The sequence below is a fragment of the Psammomys obesus genome, unplaced genomic scaffold, assembly GCF_907164565.1.
Source record: "Psammomys obesus unplaced genomic scaffold, mPsaObe1.curated_primary_1811, whole genome shotgun sequence".
Taxonomy (NCBI): domain Eukaryota; kingdom Metazoa; phylum Chordata; class Mammalia; order Rodentia; family Muridae; genus Psammomys; species Psammomys obesus.
In genome coordinates this window covers 2,741,980-2,764,789 of record NW_026587216.1, presented here as the reverse complement: position 1 = coordinate 2,764,789, position 22,810 = coordinate 2,741,980, and the positions used below count along the sequence as shown (strand labels likewise).

At 44.7% G+C, this 22,810-nt stretch overlaps 1 protein-coding gene across 2 annotated transcripts in view; it reads left to right on the top strand.

The window, feature by feature from the left end:
- Map3k1 (mitogen-activated protein kinase kinase kinase 1) overlaps positions 1 to 22,810 on the top strand; it is a 60,011-nt gene that overhangs the window by 13,255 nt on the left and 23,946 nt on the right. The window contains exons 1-2 of one of the 2 annotated variants that reach the window (XM_055603403.1): positions 2,204 to 2,223; positions 20,406 to 20,556. In XM_055603403.1, coding sequence (XP_055459378.1) covers positions 20,413 to 20,556 — 144 coding nt within the window. In that variant the 5' untranslated portion in view covers positions 2,204 to 2,223; positions 20,406 to 20,412. Of the gene's footprint in view, positions 1 to 2,203; positions 2,224 to 20,405; positions 20,557 to 22,810 lie in introns of those variants that run through there. The other variant, XM_055603402.1, reaches the window with a different exon arrangement.

Genomic DNA, 22,810 nt, shown 5'->3' with positions numbered 1-22,810 from the left:
AGAGAGAACAGTTGTTCCAGACCCTGATTCCCAGGCACCATTCTGGACGTCTGTGATATCTGGCCGTAGGTTCTGTCACTAGGAAATGAGGCAGCTGCACTGTCATCTGCACAGTGCACATTGAGCCCATTCTGCAGCCTGCAAAGTGGAGAGTGGGGCATCCCTCTAACACAGGAGTGTGCTAGGAGAGCTTTGGCAGCAGTGCCAAGGACAGGGTGAACAGAGCCTCCCTCTTGGGGGCAGGCCCAAAAGACAGTTTTGGCATCAGAAAGAAAAGGTTGTGCTCAGGAACTTGTTGCTTTCTCTTCTGCCTCCTTCCAGGGCCAGGTTTTGTTGATAAGCTACAAAGTTACTGTATCTCATGTAAGCTGAAGTCAGCCTGTCTCTGAATCTGGCAGTTTGCCAAGAAATGCATCAAGAATTCTGTTATATGGTATAATGCCATGTACATATTGATGGGTCCCGAAAATGCTGGATGACACAGATCTTAATAAATACGAGTTAGCAGAAAACTTTTCTAGGGCTGGAGATACAGTTCAGTTGGTAGAATGTTCACCTAGAAACCCTGGTTCAATCCCTACCACCACATGAAACTGGTGGCACTGACCTATAACCTCAGTGGAGGCCCAAGGATCAGAAATTCAAGGCCTGCCTGGGGAGAGTGAAACTCTTTAGAACAGCCGTTCTGAACCTGTGGATCTTAACCCATTTGGGGGTCAAATGACCCTTTCAGGGGTTGCCTAAGACTATCTGCATATCAGATATTTATATTACAATTCATAACAGCAAAAGCACAGTTATGAAGTAGTAGCAAAAATAGTTTTTATGGTTGGGGGTCACCATAACGTCAGAAACTACTAAGAGTCATAGGGTTAGGAAGGGTGACAGCCACTGATCTAGAAGGGCCTCAGGGCCACCCTTTGTAATGTGAAGCTCTTTTGGGCAGGTTGGTCCCTCCCTCCTCCCTCTCCCCTTGAACCCCGCCCACCACCCTTGGTGTCTACATGCCGGCCTTTTCAACACTTGCTTCCGTTTTGCTCTCTGATGTGCTGGGCAGGTCTTTATGCCAGGTTCTCTACAGCACCAAGGTGCACAGAGTGCCACACACCCCGTTCTCTCATGGTTCTCCCGGTTACTTTAAAGAGCTCTTGTCTTGTCAAGCGCTGGGTTGCGACTGTTTTTTTTTTTTCGTTTGTTTGTCTTTCATTGCTGAGGATTGCCTATCCTCAGCTCTGTCCTTTTGCGTTGGTTCCCTCTTCCCCAGCTGTCTCTTTTGTATATGTGACTAATTTTATAATGGAACGACACTCTTTCAAATCACTCACAAAATCAGCCCAAAGACAGAATATTTTGTGCTGCTGATTTTCTTATATAATATTGGGTTGATTTTTTTTTTTTTTAAGTGCACGGATAAGCATTGATGGCAATATTTATATGACTTTTAGAGGGTTTCAGAGGGTTTCGGCTTGGGGATCTGCTTTAAATGTTGATCCATTCTTTTCCCCATTAACTTAGGCAGTCATGTAAGTCAGACTATGTTTACATAGATTGTTCTTTCCTTAGATAATTAAAATTGTTTTGGCAATCTCATCACCTGCCAGTTCTAACTTGGCCTTTCAAGGGTCTTTTCTATTTATCTGGCTCAGTTTATTTATCTTTAAGTTCAGAGACTATAGTCATCGCAGAGACAGGCAGTGCTCACACACAGGCTTTTGTCACCTGGGATTCCTGCCTGGGGCTGGAGCTGGGGGATGGGCCTCATCATTGCTCTAACTCACGTGGCTTTCATTGTCCCCAACAACACAATAGCACTTTAGAGTCTTTCTTGAAACCTGGAAGGTAAGGTAGATAGATGCCTGTGCAGCAGAGGCCTAGGCTGCAAAGCTGCTGCTGCAGCCTGGTGGCCTCCCAGGCCGAGGGTTGAGGTCACCCTGAACTGTCCTCTAAGCAAGCCTTCTCAGAAGGGCGTTGAGGCACTCTCGCGGAAGCGGAAATGTGCACACAGCCGTGGGTGTGGAAGCAGCCATTAGCACTCCTTTACAGACTGGAGCAAGAGAGGAAGAGCAGGAGGGGGTGGGGGATCAGTCCCCAGAGCCAGGAACTTCAAACCCCTCTTTCCAGGGAATCAGATCGTGAGAGAAGAGAGGAAGCCCTTGGGCCTTCTAATCTGGTTTCTGCAGTGACAACAAAAGAGACCCAGTCTCAAGTACCGCATGGTGAAAGGTGAGGACCCACCCTGGAGGCTGTCATCTCACTTCCACATATGCGTGTGGCACAAGCGCGCCCTCCCACACACACGTGCTATACACTCACAATTCTTGTAAAACTAAGCACAGACTTAGGTTTGAATGTGTTCACTGTGATATGCAAGAGACTAGACTCCAAATGTGGTTAAATTTGTTTATTACACACTCATTGGTTGTTGCTGGTTTAGCTTGGCTTGTTGTTGTGGTTTTTGTTTTGTTTTTTTTTTTTTGTTTTTTTTTTTTTTGCCTTAGGAATGGGAGATGTGTGGGTGTACCCGTTCATTAAAAGTAATTGTTGACACCTGTGGAACACTTACCTTCTTCTGAGAGCTTGCCCAAACTTAGGCTCTCATGAGGATCATTCCTGTGTCACGGATGGGAATAATTCAGGAGGTTGGGTGGGAAAGGAAAGAGTGACAGCTCTGGGCCTGAAGCTTTCCCCTGCCCATAGCCCAGTGACCTGTGCACACTCCCGGCAGCATCCTCTGGTTCCTCAGGCATTTGGAAAGTCACTTCTTATGAACTAGCTGTAGTATAGCATGGGCTGCTGAAAGAAAGCTAGTTTTCCCTTCCAGCCGTTGTCATTTTAAACTCATTTCAGACTAATATTTTCCCCCCTTTTGGTATGTTTTGAATTGTTGGTAAAGCCCCTTGACTAGTTTGATTGAAGAGAATTTCTAAGACTAGCATCTAGTAAAAAGTTCAGGTCATTTGTTCTCTTCTTGATATTTGTTCCACTAGTGAAGTAAGTTAGTGAATGCCAGCCTGCCAGGTGGTCAGTAGGCATCTTTGATAAAAGAATTTAGTGGCTCTGAGAGAATTCAGAAACAAAGTAGATTTGAGTTTAGCTACAGAGAGGGTACCGTGCAGAACGAAGTCGTAACAGAAGGTGCATTTTTTGCTCCTGTCTCTCTCACGGTGCATCGTTTTGTTTTCTTCAGTACTAATAGTGCATTCCCCGCCCCCAGACTTTTATATATTAGTGCACAACTGGCACTGTGCTCTGTGGATGCCACTGTGCCAGAAGCTAAGACGTCCCCAAGTCAAAGCTGCAGCCAAGGGCTCTTGAGAGAAAATGACCCTCTGTAAAGTTGATGTGGTGTCTTGCTACACTCTCCGTAATTTACCTTCAGGACTGTGTTTCCCTCTAATGTTACCTTTTGCCAAGAACATAACTGATGAAAGTGCTGATTTGTGGCGAAATTAGTGGATGATCCCTAATGACAAATGTAATTCCTTGATAGGTAGGCTCAGACTCATGCCGGTATCTCTGAAGGGGCAGGAGGGAAATATCTGGTTGTTGTCTAAGGCCAGTACTTCCTGGAAGAGAGCAGAGAGGAACCTGTAGAGGAACTGGGACATTGCCAAGTGAGGGAGACAGGACAGGCTGGGAAGAGGACTTTCCCTAGGAGCAGGTGGTTAGCAGCCATCGAAGGCCACAGAGGGTGGCAGTGGCCGTCCCAATACAGCAGCTTAGAGGGTGATGGAGTGGTAGCTACTGTACTTCAGTGTGGGACAGAAGGCAGGCGAAGCACAGGCTAGATCCAGGCAAGCCTGGGGAGGAGGGAGGCTGGAGAGAGGTGAAACCAGATGGTTTACAAAGACTGAGCATTTGGGGGCTTTTAGGTTGCTTCCCATCTTAAGACAGGAAGGGACAAATTTTCACAGGTTTTTGAAGCAAAGAGTTTTGTTTGCTTAGTGAGCATGCTGTCCTGAAACCCGTTTCTCAAGGAGGAAGTTTAGGAGGGGCTTGACTGGGGGTAATTAGGAAGCCAGTGTCTGAAAAGTAGACGGGAAATATGTGCATAGGAGTTTTCTTGTCTAAATTGGTATAGTAGAGGGTGTAACACAGCACTGGCTCAGCAGCCTCATAGGAGTCAGCTTTGCCAGGCTCTAGGAATACAACAGTGACAGAGCACACACCCCTGCCCTCCAGATAGCACATCCTAATGAAGATGGTCCTGAGTTGCCCAGGCCCATTATCATGGTTTAGTCACATGGTTTGTTGGTTGGTCGTTGGTTTTTGTTGCTTGTTTTTGGACTCATGTTAGAATGTTGCAGGTGCAGCCTGTAACACTTTAGTGGTTATACTGTGGTCCTAATTGTCCGTTTAAGTTATCTTGTGAAGATACAGTCTGTCTCAGCAGTCCAGCTTGCTCAGCATGTCTGTGACTGGTAACAATAAAACTTTGCCATTGTAGAAGCAGAGGCTGGCAACATCTACTGGGTAGTCTCTAAAGAGGAGTAGAGCATATCAAAGTTTCAGAGCGATTGTTTAGAAAAACAGTTTGAGACAAAGTTACTGTCTATAGCGTACTCTCTTGTACATGGATAGCTTTCTTTCCTTGGTAAACAGTGTAAGAACATAGCTAATAAGACACTAAAGTTTTATCTAATTGTTTTGTTTTGAGACAGAATCCTGCTAAACAGCCTGGTTTGCCTCAAAATCCCCCAACTATCTCTGCCCAGCCACCCAGTTTATTCCTTTGACTTTTGTTTTGTTTTGGTTTCTTTCCTGGTGCCTGCTAAGCCAGTGTTGCACATTGAGCTACTACCCCAGCTCCAAAGTGTGCCCTGTCTCACAAGACTTAACTGGACTACTGAACAAAGTAGATTGAGTCCAGTGGCTTGATTTAATTTGTTCAAATTGTATATTTTATTCACATACTTTTTTACTTAAACCTTTGCTGTGTGCCTGCCCATCTTGCGTGTCTTGGAATAAACTTGAAAATTGCAAAAATAAAAGCTCTACTGTTGCCATGAAACAAGCACGTGTGTCTGAGGACTAAGAAATGAATCGTAGGTGCAGCCACCGAGGGTCTGTCTTTTTGTTGTTGTTTGTTTGTTTTGTTTTTGTTTCTTGTTTGTTTTTTGAGACAGGGTTTCTCTGTGTAGTCTTGGCTGTCCTGGACTTGCTTTGTAGACCAGGCTGGCCTCAAACTCGAAGAGATCTGTCTGCCTCTGCCTCCTGAGTGTTGGGATTACAGGCCTGTACCACTGAGCCCAGCTTTTCTTCCTCCTTCTCCTTTTTTTAATTTGAAGAAAAAAATGGCCTTTTCAGAATGTTTCTGGGAAAACTGTATATCCACATACAGAGTAATGACACTAGACTCCTCTGTCTTTCACCGTGTATAAAATGAGTCAATTAAAGACCTTAGTGCAGGACTTTCTTACTTTAAGACAGAAGTACACACGAGGATTTCCTGAACAGGTCCGCAGTGTCTCAGAAGATAACCGCAAGAATTAGAAAGGCTGCTACATAGCACATTTAACAGCTGCTCATTTGACAGAATTAATATCCAGAATATATAAAGAACTAAAATCCATAAAATTAATAGTTGTGCCCATGAATAGACAGTTCTCAAAAGAAGTATAAATGACCAACAAGTGATTATTTTGAACATGGGAAAATGTCAGCATCCCTGATTGTTGGAGAAATGCAAACTAAAACTACATTGAGCCTGGTGTGGCAGTGTGCGAGTGTGATGCCAGCATTGGAGACGTTGTAGGGGGAGGAGAGTTAGAAGGCTGAGGTCATCCTCACTTACATAGTAAGTTCAAGACCAGCCGTGGCTACCTAAGACATTGTCTTTAAAACCCAAAAGGGAAAACTGCATTGAGATTCCTGTCATCTGGAAAAAACAACTGCTGATGAGGATGGGGGCAGTGGCCGCCCTCATACTCTGCCAGTAGGAATGTTAGCATGTTTAGCCAATGTGAAAGTAGAACTCCAGCTATGCCACTCCTGGGTAGATTTCTAAAGAATCTAAGTCAGAACTCAGCAGGGGTACCTGCACACCCAGCAAGGTATAGAACCAGCCTAGATGTCCATCAGAGGACAGATAGACAGAAAATACCATGCTGTTTGCAGGAAAATGGGCAGAACTTCAAGTCATTGTGGTAAACAAAATAAGCCGGACCCAGGCAAATGTAATTTTCTCTCACCTGTGAACTGTATATGTATATGCAAACACACAGATATGGGCTTCAAAGTAGGAAGAGGAATATTTGACAAGAAGAGGGCCAGTGGGCCTCCGTGTCCAGAAGGTAATAGTGGAGGATGATCAGAATATCACACACATGTTTGAAAATGTCATAATGAAACTCATCATTACACAGTTACTGTATTCCAACAGCATGGAGTAACTTCATGGTTCTTATACTTCCTGCCAGCTCTATCTTCCCCGTGTCTGGACTCCTGGTTCTGGCACTAGCCCCCTCTGGACACCCTTCCCTGGCTGGCTTAGCTCTCCTGCCTCCCAGGTTGCCTTCCGTGATAAGGCACAGCTCAGGGCCCCCAGCGATTCCCTCCTAGACACAGACTCTTGGGATTTTCCTCAAGGCTTTGTTTGCTCACTAACCTCAGGGAAACCAAATTACCTAGATTACACGGGCAAGTTTCAAGCCCTTCCCACTGAGCACAAATGATGCAGACCCAGGGTGCTTCTTAGTCATGGCTTGGCATTTTCCTGGCCTAGTGTCCGAGCCCGTGTCTTCATGCAGTGCCCTGAGATGTTTCTACAAAGGCCTCAGAGAAGCTTTCTTACCATTCAGAGATCTGTTTAGTTTGGGGACTCCTGTTGAAAGGGCTTTGTTTGTTTCGTTTCCTCTCTTTTTCTCCCAGAATGTGCAAATCCCAGGGGTATCAGCCAGCACTGATTGTAGAGTGAAAGATGGCTAAGACAAGTCTTGCCCTCAGGTAGACACAGCCCAAGGAGAAAGAGCAGTCTCTTCAGCTTGAATTTATCTCGTCCTCCCCTTGCAAGCTTTCTACTGAGACAAGGATAATAAAGTTGAAACCTGCTCCTGCCCTCGAGGATCTCTTTCATGGTCTGGTGCTAGGAACAATGTGAGAAAGGGGCTTATGCTGAGTGAGGCCCCGGGAAGGCGCTCTCCCACTGGATTCCAGGGACTGTGGCCTGAGGGGAGCTGAAGTTAGCATCCGGGACAGTTTCTCCAAGTAATGGGGTGCCCCTAGGGCCTGTGAAATATAAGCCTATGGAGTGTTAAAAGATGGGGGGAGGGGAAGACACTCTAGAGAGCTGGCTCTTTAGATCCAGGTTTGATTCACTCCAGTCCCGGTAACTCTGATACTGTCTTCTGACCTCCTCAGGTGCTCAGCACACTCATGGTGCACACTTGAGCCTACAGGCAAACACTCACGTAAAATGAGTGATTCGAATAAAAATGAGTACAAATAAATAAATAAATAAATAAATAAATAAATAAATAAATAAATAAATAAATAAGGCCAGTGGACATACCCAGGAAGAGCAAGGCAAATAGAGGGGATTGCTTTTGTTCTTCCTTCCACGGTGCTAGAAAAACTCACGCTGTCAGGTGGTTTTCATGTTTCAATTTTAAAGTTTCGAGGCTTATTAACTATAGAGTCAGTTATCAGCCTACGTGATAGTTAACTGAGACAACTGTTATTGACAAAAGGACTGAGTGGTGTGAGCACTTACAAGAGAGTCGCTGCTTAGTGGGAATGATGGTTTCTGTCTTGCTGCCACTGGTATCTGCTTCGTTCTTACGGACTGGAGCTGGGCTATGACAGGAGGTTCTGAGGCCTGTTCCTGACAATTCTGTGAAGTCACAGCAATTTGCTTTTACCAAGTTATGCCTTTTGCCAAAGTGAAAAGAAACTGACGTTTATGAATGGCTTCAGGGTTCCACCGAGGTGAGGAAGACATTATTTAGGAAGACCGTGACTTCAGCTATATTTGGGACAGGATGTCAGCGTGAACGCGGCAGCCTCTGCTCTCAGTGATTTGTGGGCAGGCACCTTTGCTATTAATAATTGCTCAAATTACATTTTTAAGGAAAGAGTGCCCCCTACTGCGTAAAGCGTTGTTTTTCTCAAGCCCTTTCCCCATCTTGTGATTTATTTTTCTAACCGTGGCAGTTAGCTTTAGTTAGTTCATCTCACAAGACAACCTGCAGTCTCCAAACACCAGCCAAACAGCACTTGGCAAGTTTCAAAGCTTGGCCATCACTTTAATTGCTAACTGGCTCGGGTGGCTTCTTTTTTCTTTGTCTTGTCTCATGGTAGAAGAAAACAGTTCTACAAAGTGAGTTGCAAAGAGTGGGGAGTGGGTGGTCTGGACAGAGATCTGTTAGGAGGCTGCATTCTCAGGCATGTGGGGGTGGGGTTGCTGTTTCCACTGAGATGATCCCAGTGTACCAGTCGCTGCAGGGATTCCTGAGATCCAGTTGCAGATCCAGAGACCTACTTGGGTGTGATCCACAGGGCATTTTTCACTCTCTTGTGGACAATAGCGAGTTTTCTCCTGAGAAGGTGAGGACATGGACACTGGCACGCACTCCAGCCTCGGAGCTAAGGAATGCTATTTCACAGTTTTCAGACTGTTGAGACTCTTTTGGTGGTGTGGCTTAATTAATTACTAGGCATTTATGTCAGCTTTTTTTTTTTTTTTCCACTTTGCTGGACTATCAACACATAAGGTGACTTTTAAGGGCTATGTAAACTACCTGCCAACTTGATTTGTACTTGATGTGTTCACCTGAACTGTACAGTTCGTGAAAGGATGACTTACTGAGGTCGGGCGCTGATTGATACAATCATTGGGGCTGGAGAGATGGCTCAGTGGTAAAGACCATGTTTGCTGTTGCAAAGGACCTTGGTTTGATTGCCAGCACCTACATCACAGCTCACAGCCATTTATAATTCCAATTCTAGGGGATCTGATGCCATCTTCTGTCCTCCACAGACAGCGCACAGTCAGACATGCAGGTAGACACTCTCACACACACACACATCACACAAACAAATCCTTTAAAACACCACAACTATAGGAGTTAGAATTTAATATAAAATGTGTCTATGTCTAAGTCAAATACGTCACCTTTGTGTCCAAAGCGCCAAATAATACAAGAGTTTAGTCACTTGTTCTGTTAAGTTTATGGGTGCCTAAGTAATGAATATTAACTGGCTGAATAGGAAATAGTCCTGAGAAGAGAGTTTTAATAATATAAAACACTCGGTTATGACAATAGTTATATTCTCAGATTAGCCCTAGGAAGGAGGTTCTAGAGGAATGTTAATTCAGAACATGGCTGTTCTGGCCAGAGATCACATCCAAATACCTTCTAGGTCTGTGTGATCTGGCTGGAAAACAAACGCACGTTTAATTCAGGAGACAGACAAGCAGATCTGAGCTCAAAGCCAGCCTGGTATAGAGTAAGTTTCAGGTAAAGTAAAGGTGGCACACGCCTTTATTCTGAAACAATGAAGGTAAAGTTAGTTTGTAAAAGGAAGCACCCATGTTTGAAAGTGATGTCTAATTGAGTGGTAGAAAAGTTGACGAATCAGAGAAAGATTTGACAGACAAGATAGGCCCACCCCTAATGAGAAGAGACGGAAAAGGGAAGCTACTTAAAGGGCAGTGTAGAAAGAAGAGGCAGTTTTACTGGGACAATAAGAGCAGCCAATGGTCTCAGTTTCTAGTTAAGTGTTGCCTTTTGAACCCAAGGGGGAAAGGAGGTGATGGGTTGGGTAATGGCTCTGTTTGGTGCTTTCATGTTTTTCAAGTAATAAATATTATATAAGGAAAAAAAAAAGCAGCATGGGTTAGGAGGAAAAGCACAAATCTTTGAGGCCAGGAAATGCTGGTTTTAAAGCCCCCAAGTTCTCACTTGACCAACAGTTCACTAGACTACTTAATCTTTCTGCAGGAGTCTGTCCTCAGCAGTGACAATGCCTCCCCGGAGCAGCACCTAGAACTGAGGAGGCCTCCCATTAACAGTAGCACCAGTAGTCATAGTTACAGTGCCTCTGTCACCCCCATGTTACATAAGAGATGAACAGGAAGAGACATGGAAGCTAACTTCCTCCTAAGCACTGTACATACAGATCCATGCTCTGAAACTACGTTAGACTGAGCGGTGTTACCCCAATTTATAGTGAGGAGACTGAGGCACAGAAGTGTTGAATGACTTGGACCTAGGTTACACAGTAAGATTTGACCATAGACACCCTGGCTCTAGAGCTCACAGTTGTCACTGAGCTGATGTCTGACCTGTCTGCCCCATCCTGGAAACATGCTTTGCAAGAGATATGATCTCTGGTGATGAAGAAAGCCCTTGAGGTTTTGTTGTTGTTGTTTTGCATTTTGATAATGTGTATATAAATTGCTCGGGCACTACCACCTCAGGAGATCTTTCCAGACCTTCCATAGGTAGAGTTAACGATGGATTGATCCTTCTTCAGCATTACGGTACTTTCAGTACTTCTAGGACGGCAGAGTTGGTGTTTTTCTCGATTCTCTTAAGCTCTGTCCAGTGTACCTTATTCTTCTGCCTAAGCCAGTGCATACGTGAGCAGGTGTGCCACCCAACCAGCAGAGCAGTTTGCTAGCAATTCAGGAAGCCAGTATTGTAATTCTGAGCATCCTAACTAGCTTGCCTTCCCACCCACCAGAAAGAAGGAGTAGCCTTGGCTGTCTCTCAGAGTGCAAAGAAGTCTGTTTAGCAAAGGCTGTAATATAGTTTTGCATTCTACTTCAGTATCAAAATTCCAAAACATGTAAACCACATTAAAGGGTTTTTATTGCCATAGAAAACAGTTGTTCAAAGTGTTACGTGTTTAACTTTTAACCACTTTTCCTAAAATATGAGACAGGAGTCTGTAATAACAGATTGCTTCCCTCATGACCAGCCTTGCTAGGTGAATTTCTTAGATGCACACACATTTGGAGAAGGTCCCAAAGAAAAATCCACACCTCCACACCCCAGACTTGGGACCTCCTTGATAGAAAGCGAAAGAGCAGCCACCATCTCTGCTGATTGCCTCCCTCCTGCCACACGCTCCGGGCAGGCCTCCTGGATAGAGCGCTGGCTGGAGATAGCAGGCTGCCTTGCTGAGAACAGCGCCACACAAGGGGCGGCGATCCAGTCTGCTTCTCCAATGAAGTGTAAGATCTCAGTAGCTTATGCACCATTGTTGGCAGACATTCCCAACCCTAGATGGGTCAAGTAGCCCAAAGGGTGGAGTTCTTGGGAGGAAATAGACAGCCAAACACTGTTTGAATTTAAAAAAAAAGAGCATCCTCTTCCTTGCTTACTAAGGAAAAGGATGAGCACAGCACCCCATTCTGCCCACAAAGGTTTCTAAAGGTCCTCCATCCAGCATCAAGGACACAGCCAGGAAAAATATAAACATTGGAATTTTTAGCAATGAATATCAAAAGAGTACAAGCTTTCATGGCTGTTAGTTGGAAAGGAACAAGCGGGAAATGAGACTGTTGATCTAAGCTCCCTTAGAAAACTTTGGGCACTCGGAAAATGATTTGCATTAAATCCAACAGCTTTTCTGAATTCCTGAAGAAAAGCATTTAGAAGTGCTGTTCCAAAGATGATTTCTTTGCTGTCTGAGAAAGGATTTAATGTACTTGTAATAAGTGTCCCAAGAACAGCCAGTGACCTTACAACCCTTCTGTTCTGTCTGTCTGTCATCATGAGTCCATGTTGCTTTCCTGTCACTTAAGTTTTCATACATTTCATATGATGACATATTTCTGTCCAGTTCAGACTATTTCCCACCGTCTATGTAAATATTACAAACTGAAGTTTTCGTTTCCAGTTCCTGGCAGGCAGTGGGCTTCACTGAACTTTGAAGACTGGCAGCTGACTGGTTTCTTGTCAGTCTGGCTCGGTTCCTTTTACAGCCACATGCACGCACCCTGACAGCACGTCTGCCCTGGTTTCTTGTTCTCCATGTCTGCCTTCATCAGAACCTCACCTCACGCCACTAGTCACCTGCTTTTCTCACCGCTTTTCATTTGTGTAAGCTTCTTTTAAGTTTCCGTAACAAATGTGCGTTCCTGTCTCCCCCTGCACCCACCCTCCAGTACGCATGTCTGTCTGAATTGTCTTTTCCCACTAGCAAGGCTCAATTTCTGCTGCATTTTGATGTTTTATCAACTTGTTCGTGTACATAATTATCCTCATAACTCGACAGAGGACACACGATTTGTTTTCATTCTTATAAATTTATTGTTATATTCATCTAGTAACATATTCAGAAGCATTCTTTTTCCACATGTACATGCAGCATTCCAGTGATGTCACCAGATCCATGACTTACACAGACTCAAACTGCAGGGGAATAACTTGGGTTTGGTGGATTTGCTAGAATCTTCAGCTCCATTTCTGGGGTACTGGGGTGGAGGTGGTGAGGAAACACTGTAGCCCAGCTTTCACAATATTGCTTCTTTCTTAGCCTAGTAAGCGAAGAGCTTACTTGGAAAATTCTTGTCCTGTATTGTTTTCTACCTTTGTTTAAGCCATAGGGAATAGAGCCTGTGAGCTTGGTAATGATTTTCTATAATAGTGTCTACCTAAAGTCTAGCCTTGCCACTTTATGGCATTGTGTCATTAGCTCTGGAGGCTGATGTGTGCTGTTTTTGCAAGGTTTACTTTTGCTTCAAGGCAGTTTTGTCAGGGTCATATTTGAAGTCCTGTGAGAATATTTATGATCAAGAATGAAACCTTTTCGTCATAAAACACTCTTGAGCAGAGTTCAACAAAAGTATAGTTCAGCGGTGGCTCACGCCTTTAATCCCAGCACTCAGGAGGCACAGGCAGGCAGTCTCTGAGTTCAAGGCCAGCCTGGTCTACAGAGTGAGTTCCAGGACAGCCAAGGCTTCACAGAGAGACCCTGTCTCAAAAAACCAAATACAAACAAAAAATTTTCATTAATAATTTTTTTATTTCTAAATAATGTAGCCTTGTATCTGTATAACTGATCTTAAAGTTTACATGGTGTCTAAGTGTACTAACTGATGTAGCTATCTCTTGGAGTGTGTTCCCTTGTGTGTGCTCATACATTTCAAAGGTAGAAGGGCTAGTAGGGTACACGGTACAGGAGAACAGCGTGATTGGAATACAGTTTTCTTTTTGGTCTGTTCATTTGTCTTCTGGAGGCTTGGGTCCAACAGGATGGTTCAGTGGGGAAAGGTGCTCACTGGGAAGCCTGACAACCTGAGTTAGTCCCCGGACCCACATGTGGAGGGAGAGAACCACTCACACCGCTCTTCTCCTGTCTCCGTGCATTTAGTAATTGTGTACAAGATTGATGACCAACCTGGGCATGTGGTCAACTTCATAGACTGTCACAGGCGCTTGACAAGCGCAGAGCGGTGGGGCCGGGGCCCATGCAGGACTGCTCACTTTCAAAGGCTGCTGTAAGGGAAGCGTATCAGCGCACAGAGTGCTTGCCACACAAGCCTGACCACCAGTCAATTCCGGGAGTTCCCTTAAGAGCCAGATAAGGTAGTCTGGATCTCTAATCCCAGCAGTCCTGTGGCAAGACGGGAGGTGGGACAGGAGAATCATCCAGGGCTGTCAGCCTGGAGTACAGAAAAGTGACAGAAGCAGGAGAGACCTGCCTCACAAGCGAGATGGAACTGATTCATGAGAAGCCGACTGCAGCTTCCACGTATGTGCCAGGGCTCACATGCTGACACTGATACATGCATCACACACAAACACAGATACACGTGTGTTGGCGTTTATACTCACACATGCTGGCACTGATACAAAAGTGTTTTATGATGACTAGTAGCTCTCTGACATTTGATAATTCCTGTTATTAAATATGCATGGTGTCTTTTCAAACTGTCTTATCCACAGTACTAATTTAGAAGTAGTAAGACCTTTTGTTATCCTCTAGATCTCTTTGAAACTGGCTCCATGTCCCCACAGGCACTAACTTGTGGTAGGAGTTCTGGGCTGTGAGGGCTACATTATCTCCCTAGGTCTGCTGAAGTGACGTCACCGTCTCTGCTGCTACAAGCTTTGCTCACAGAGGACAGGGAAGGGCCTGCTCCTAAGAACCACTTCCTGGGTCGTTTAGTGGCCGGCATTTGCAGCCTGGCTGTGTATTGTAGTTAATGTTACACACAGCCTCTGCATTTCTGTACCACGATTCACTTTGCAGAAACCATGCAGCCACTGTTGAAGATCACTTTTAATTTTAAAATCACACTGGATGTTACTCTAATCGAAACTAGTCTGTGAATCCAAGTAAATGAATTTATAGCACACATTTGATGAATTGGAATATATTATAAATGTAAATTATAAAAATAACACAGTGGGGCTCGCTGTGGTGGTACACACCTCTAATCCCATCACTCAGGACACTGAGACAGAGGATGGCAAGTTTGAGGCCAGCATGGTCTGCATAACAAAACCCTGCCTCAAAACAAAACAAAAACAGAGCACTGGAAAGGCTCAACTCACCTGTGACTTCCCTTTCACCCAAGTCCTGAGTTTGAGCCTGGGGGACCCACATGGTGGAAGAAGCAGGCTGACTCCCCACAAGTTGTCCTCAGACCTCCACACATGTGTGATGTGGTGTGTGTACATACATACATACAACACACATACACACACACACATACATACAAGACACATACATACAAAGTGAGTAAGTTTAGTCACAGGGTAGTACATGTTAATAGTCACATGATGTAGTTCATCAGAGCATGAGCTTTTATCCACAAAAGACTGGGGAAGTTTTCATATATTAATAGAAATAATGCCATCTCTGGTGATTACCAGTGTAGAAACTTGTTAACCTGTGGCCACGTGCAAACTAAGAACCAGCAGCCGTGGCGGAGCAGTGGTTTAGTGGCCAAGACTGCTGTGCAAGCAGGAGGACCTGGGTTTGAGCCCCAGAGACTGAGTAAAGCTAGGTCAGCACAAGGAGAAGCAAAGTAGAGATGGGGATCCTGGTAGTTCACTGTTGAGCCAGCCTGCTGTATGCAGCAGTAAAGATCAACGAAAGACTATGCTGCCCTGGTGAGTGTGGAAGCGGGCAGCGGGGGAGGGCTGCCCTTCCCTGTGGCTCTTCCTGCTCAGGAGGAGGCCAGCTGTTGCCAGTGAGAGCCACAACTGTCCCAGTCTTGAAATACAGAGTTTTGGATTTTGTTTTTGTTTTCCTGTCTGCACATGTTCATATCTGGTGTAGTAGGCTTCAAGCACTTGGGAGTACTCATTTCTTTTGTCACCTGTAAGAGAGTGATGTCACTCATGAGGATGGGTTTTGTTTTGTTTTTTGTTTGTTTTTAACACGAAGACACTTTCACCTTGCACCTAGAACTTGGCCTTTCCTTGTTTTTCTGTCCTGTGCATTGGGACAGTGAGAGTTCCTGCTCCTGGGAACGGAGCCTAAATGGCGCAGCTAGTGCCTTACCCTGTATGTGTGTTGGGTGTAGGGGTCTCTTCAGCCTGTGGGGCTCATAGACCACTCCCTGCATTCTTCCCTGGGTCCTTCCTTTGTCCTTTACTTGGGTCCCAGGGTGTCTGCTACAGAGTGGAAAGGCAGTCCCTCCCTGCTGTCCTCTCTCCTTGGTAGCAATATGTGCAGTTGATGAATGAGTTCCTGCTGGAGTGAGAGCTGTCTGTGTCTCAAGTAACCCAGGTCTTTTTCCACATTTTCTCTTCTAGACACCGATATAACCAAGAGTCTCCTTTGTGCAGTTATCCAGAGTCTGCGCTGTTAAAGCACCGATCTCTGCTAATTACCTATGCTGTCCATAGCCAGAAAGGTTGTGTTTGGACATTACAGTATCGGTTGCTCTCGTTACACAGAAGCATTCTAATGATGAACACAATTGGTGCACTTCTTTAATTCTGGTAAAAAAAAAATGGTTGTTAAGAAAAAAAGAGAGAAATGTGATTAATGTAGCCCAGGCTGGCCTGGGGTGTGGAATCTTCCTGCTTCCTCCTCCCAGGTGCTGGGATGGCAGCGTTGCGCCCCCAAGACTGGTTCACACAGTCAGGCTAGTGCCTATACCTGCTGAGCCATCTTCCCAGCACACATCTAACCCTTTCTGCTGTTACATAGCCTGGCAGGGATTTCTCTGTGTTAGTAGTCAGCATCGTATTTCCAAGCTAAAATTAACCACTTAAATAACTTTCTAAAATGGTAGCATTCTGAGTGTTATTGAGAGCCTTGCATGTGTGTCTCTACTCGCAGAGCTGAAGCCCCAGCCGGGCTCTCTGAGATGGTTTTGCAGGGAATAGAGTATGTTAGGGTGTTTCATTCCAGACCAGAAATACTTTTGTTTATATTTGTAGATTAATCTAGGGATGATGAAAAAACCCTCCTAATAAACAACATTGCGATCTTGGCTTAGTTGGTGAAAGACTCCGTGAAGATGCTTCCCTCACTGAGACATGCCTGTGCCCCTGGAGAGCCACAGCTTGTCACTTGGGGCACTATTAGGGTAGCACTAATTGTCTAATGGCTGCTGAGGGACCCAGTACAACCTTTTGCCTACTTTTATTGCTTCTCCCTCAGTAGCCGTGTCCTCCTGGAGTTCTGACTCTTCCTTTACCATCACTGCATCTACAGTTTCATTTCACTTTTTTCTTTATTATTTTCATACCATTCTTTATGCAGTGCCACTTTTCCTGTACCCTGCTTTCAAACTCCCAGAGAGAGTGATCCAACACATGCAGTACCATCGCAGGGTGGAGTGTCTTTGAAGGCACATATCGCACCAGCCAGCTATGAAATGCAGGGTGGGTTCAGTACTCAACAGAGGAAGACAGGACTTTGGGGAAACCCCCCCCCCCATACCTCTCTAAAAAGTACAGTGTGTCAGGCCCAGCCCACTTGGTGCTACCCATAGGAAAGTGGTGAAAAACAGGTAGCCCATCCTGTAAGGTTCCCAGTGCTATGAGGAAACCAGAAATTTAGCTACTCAGTGTTGGATTGTATTACAGTGGGAATGTAGCCTGCTAGGACAGAATAGCTAGTGTCTATAGAGTGATGGTAGGACATTTTGTACTGAAGACATGAGAAGATGGGAAATGGTGTTTCTGGCAAGAGAAAGTGTGTATATAAATATATATGTTATACATGTGTGTATATACATATGTATGCATACTGTCTGCAAAGACATGTGAATTGTCGGTGTACTTAGGAAGGAAGTAAATACTGTAAGAACAGGGCATACCTGGCATGTAGGGCACTCCAGGAATCGGGCTAGTTTATGGAACTGATGAACTTAGTAAGATGCTTAGCTCCAGATATCATTGTCATCATCATCAAATGATCTCTTACAGGATGGGAAGGGAAGCTGTTGAAGCACCTACAGTTTAGCAGCTGTACTCTGTAGGTGTAGAAAGAGCCGGGATTAGAACTGAACACCAGGCTGACAATGGACTTTAAAGTTCCAAGTCAAGCATAAAATAACTTCTGGGAATGCTTAGGAAGAAAAGGAAGAAAGCCTCAGGAGCCCCAGATCCATAGGAACAGACCTGCTGATCTGTTAGTGTTCATCTACCTCAAGCCTTACTCTTGTATAGTTTCCCCAGACATGTTTTGGCTTTATATAATGAGTCAACTTAAAAGGTCAGAAGTGTACAAGCTATTTTAGCTAAGCAAGTATGTCTCCAGGTAATGACAGCCATGGTGCATTCCCCACACACACATACACACCTGCCGTGCGTAACCAGCCAACAGACGTTCCTAGTGGCTTCCAGGCTTTCTGGAAGCTTTGATTAAAAATGGAAGTTAGCAGTCTGCTACAGCTGGAGGATTCCCCAGCTGGCAGATCGTCACTGTGCACATGTACACACACGGAGACCTGACAGGACTGGGAACCCTGTCTGTCTGTGGATGGAAGTCATGTGTCAGTGCTGTAAGTAAACAGCGTGAGCTTGGGAGGAAGACCGCCTTTCCTCCCTGTCGGCTGCTTTCCATTTCAGAGACAAAGGAAAGCAATTAGGGATTTTTTTTTTTTTTCTGTCATGAAAAATGGGATGTAGTGGATGTTTTGTTTTCTCTGAGACCTCAGTGTCTGTAAATTACACCATTTTTCGTCTGTGAAGGAAGAGAAGTCACCTATAAAATACATTGCTTGTGAGGAGCCATTCAGAGTTCAGATGATGAAGTATAAGAAATGCACCTTTTGGAATTAATCATATAAAATGATTATGAGAAGACTAAAACACTTTGTTTATGCTCGTAGATTAATTTAGGAATGATGGGAAAGTCTCTCAGTAAATAACATCCAAGTCCCGGGTTTAATCATAAGTGCAGAGTGATGAAAAATATTAAATAATATGAAACCCATTCAATATTAAAAGTCGTAGGAAAGCCCTCAGACCTGCTGAAGATGTTAGTAAACGGTCATTCATTTAGTGTGTGTCAACACTCACTCTGTACTCCCTGTGCTGTGCTGCACAGCGTGCAGATGGGTAACGCGTGCGCCCATTACTCCAGCGGAGGTTACACTTGCTGAGAGGGAGGCGTGTTGGCAGGGCTGTGAAGGGATGCACTGACAGGTCTCTGAACAGTTGAGGAAAACTAGAGTGACTAGAATTGAATCCAGCGAGAAGTCAGAGTAGAAAATGGCCTATATCGAGGAACCCTGAGCCAGGTGTCCTGGAGCGTGGGAGAAAAGGCAGGACCGTGAGCCCAGAAGGCAGGAGTGGCTGTGAAAATTCTAGCTTCAGAGGCCCTGCCAGACATTGTGGATTTGCAAGTGGCTCAGCCAGACTGGAGCGCGAGCACGCATGCACACGCACACGCACACACACACACACACACCCAGCGATTGTCACTGTGACCTGGAACAGATCCTCCGCGTCACTCTTCTAAGTTGAGGAGCTGGGAGCTATTCGATTTAGAGGAAATCTAAAATCTACATTCTACTTCCTACACCTGTCCTGTCTTCTCCTTTTACCTCCTGTCTGCCTTCCTTCCTCTCTTATAGGACAGTGACATCATCATCAGAACGACACCATACATAATCAGCATGGAAACAGCCAAATACTGCTAAGTAAATGAGCCATTATTTAAAACAACGTTTCCATCCTGCAGTCCTTCTTTCTTTAAGTGGAAGGAACGTTTCCTGTGTGGCCTGACTGCCCATTTGCAAGGTTTTGATCAGGTGTCACGTCTCTTTGTCTTTTCAAGTGCCTCTAGAGCCATCCATGATGCCATGCGTGCTCAGTGCTTCCCAGCTCCAGAATACTGGTGTTTCATTGGAGCCGGATGAGCATTTCCTCTCTGGTCCTATTTACTTTATTTTTTGTTTGTTTTTGCTGAAGCCACTGCTTCTGATTTATGATCAACTGGAAAGTTCCTAGACAAGTTTGAAGTCAACATTTAGTGAGTTCAAGGTCATCGTTTCTGGTGTGTCTACAAGTGCTTCCTTTTCCTGTCAGGGTAGAAAAATCATTATTCTACCTTTACTGGCTTTCCAAAAATAGTTACTGGAGTTAGCCTAGAATCCTAAAAATCGGCACTTCTCCCAGAACACTTCTTCCTAGAAGCAGGCCTTGAAGTCTGCACAGTATGTGTGTGTGCGCACGCTTGCATATCTGTGGGGATGCAAAAAAAAAAAAAAATAAAAATAAATCAGTGCTCTTCCAGAGAGTGGTGCTTTCCCTGGTAGTCTCTGTCTAATCAGTTGCCAGGAGCCCCCAGCTTAAATATTATCTTCGTTCCGGCAACTTGTTATGATAAAGTGAAGGTCAAAATGTTTGCAGCAGGCCATTCCCTCTCTGGTTATGTAGAACACAAGGGCTTCATCGTAGTGCTCAGGTTCTAGGAACGATCAGACTTGATCACTCAGGCAGAGAAAAGTTATCTCAGGGTACAGATCTAGTTAAGTTCTGTACAGAGTGTGTTCATGATAGAAAATAAGCATACCTGCCAGGTTTTCTGTCTGTTGACATGAGTAATTAGAAACTATGAACTGAGGGTAATAAGGTACTTCGCAAATATCTGTTTCTCGAATATTATAACATTGGCGTGTTGGGCAGTCTTTTCTAAAAGCAGTGGCTAATGTTCTGGATTCCTTCTGGCAACCACTAGGAAATGTCGTGCATTGATATTATTAGTAAAGCCTATGACCTCAAGTAGAACCTCCTTTTTTTAGACATACTATTCAAATTGGCGCTAGCAGACAACACTGAACATTACCCGTGTTAAACACGGAAAAGCACAAGGTGTGTTGCTTTCATACCTTTCCCCAACCCTTCTGTGGGTTTTGTAGCTTTTTTCAGATACCTGGAACCAGAGCGTGAAACAACGACGTTGTTCACTACTTGTTCTAGGAAACTGTTCCTTGAATCTGACTGTTCTTTTTGTCCTCGTTTCTCCCTTGATTTCAGTCGGGAGATGGAGAACAAGGAAACCCTCAAAGGATTGCACAAGATGGATGATCGCCCAGAGGAACGAATGATCAGGGAGAAGCTGAAGGCGACCTGCATGCCTGCCTGGAAACACGAGTGGCTGGAAAGGAGAAACAGGAGAGGTCCCGTGGTGAGTGCCTCGGGCAGCTCTTGGGAAGGAAACGGGGAGGAAGTGAGAAGCTCATCTTCCTGTTTGCCTGAAATAAGTCAGAATTAAAACCCTGCTCATTAAGCAAGTTAAGCTACCTTAGGAGTGTGTTGGATGGGGTGCTTAAAGCAAGAGTGCCCTCTAATGTCTGTGTCTATACCCTGAGCAGTTTTATACTGTACTTTCTGGACAAAAATTGTAACTTGAGATGCTTTATGTCTGATAAGGTCTTAAGAATCTCATTTCCATAAGTTTTTCAGGAAAACAGGGGGGAAAATCAGATTAAATAGGCCCAGGGGTTGAGGATAAAATTTTGTCACAAGAATAACCAGATTAAGAAGGACAAGGACACTGAAGCCTGGTCTGGGACTCTGCTCAAGCAGTTGAGGATGTTGCTCTGAATGTGCAAAAGCACAAAGGAGGTGCCGTCAGCTAGCCACATTTGGTTTATATTTTCTGTTGAAGTGGAGATAGCCATGATAAGCTTCATTACACTCCAGCCAGGAGCTGACTAAACCCTGTCACATAATTTAGCCTTCTTCATCCTAAGGGCCTATTTAAGTTTAAAATCGACAAAACACGAAAATGACAGTTTCAACTTTGAAATTGTATGTGTCTTAGTAAATGTGCATGTTGTCTGTGTATCATGTACATACCTGGTACCCACAAAGGCTGGAAGAATGCCTCAGGTCCCCTGGCACTGAATTTGCAGATAGTTGTGAGCCACCACGTGGGTGCTGGGATTCAAAACCGGGTCCATTAGAAAAGCAACAGCTAGTGCTACTAATCGCTGAGCCATCTCCGGTTCCCTCCCACCCCCAAAGTTTAAGTGTAGTTGTCAGTCACATTAGCCACCTTCAGATATGTGACAATTATGTGTGGCTAGTGGCTGCCTCTGGGCCTGGGTAGTCACCACTGCCTGAATGCTAGGTACAGTTAGATGGCAGCTAACCGGCCTCCAGTCCAGCATCTCAATAGCCCTGAGGCTTTGGACTCCCTCACTGAGCTGCTTTCTGTTGTGCAAATTCTACAGGAAAAAAAATCTAATTGTCTTTCCCTGACATCTTCCTTGGTTATCATGAGGTCTAACTTCTGCACTTTTCCCCCTCATCTTCACCACCTTATTCTCTGCAGAAGATGGAGAAATCAAGGACTGAGCTTAGCAGAGTTTACTGAAACAGCCTGTATAGGTGGCAGTGGAGAGGGGCATCCCTCTGCTCCGTCAGTAAAGAATGTGTGAGCAGTGAAAGCCATCAGAAGTTAGAGCATGGTCCTCTCCAGGCTGCTGGAGCCGGAGGTGTTTCACAGTGTTACATCGTTTAAAACCAAGTGTTTCTCACCTTCTGCTTTCCAGCAGATACTTTGCTACCTTGCTTATGTATGCAGGGCAGGAGGAGACAGAGATGTGTAGAGTAAGAAATGTAATATATCCTTGACCATAATTGTCCACCCTGCATTTTATCATACAGATTTCAAATTGTCCTTGTTTACTATCTACTTGAGAGGGCTGATTGTGTTGTTTTGTTATTTTTTTATTCATTTCCCTTCAAAACCTTATCAGAACACTAAATAAAAAAATAAATACCTCCAAATAGGCTTATACACAATAAGTAAAAGTAATGCATAAAATAGCACAAAGCACTTGATGAGCACAGGTGCCTGGGGTGGGCAGAAGAAAAGAATTTGGGATGATGAAAAATGTAGACTAGAGTCAGACTATCAGTGTTTGGTCTCAGTTCCCACACAGTGGAAGAAAAGAACCAACTCACACATGTTTCTCCCTCACTTCTGCATGAGTACTGTAGCATATGGGTGCGTGCACGCCCCCCCCCCCCCACTCACACACACTCATATACACAAGTAAATAAATAAACACAGTCTTTAAGAAGATTTTAGGAGGTGGAGAGATGGCTCAGGTGTTAGAGAGTGTAGTGCCCTGTCCTTGCACCCACACCAGGTGGCTCACAGCCACCTGCAGCTCCAGCTACAGCTTCAGGGGGAGGGGGAGGCGGTCACTGCCTCCAAATCCTCAGGTACCGCACCCATGTGCATACAATACCATAAACAAAAAGAATAAAATACATCTTCAAAAAAGCTACAAAAAATTAAAGAAGGCAGGCTGTATCCGGCTTATGAACTGTAGAGATTTAATGAACGGTAGGATTTTAACCAAAACTTAAAGATGGTTGAGTTTTCCTCAAGTGCAATTGTGCTGTCCATGGGAAGAGGTGAAGGG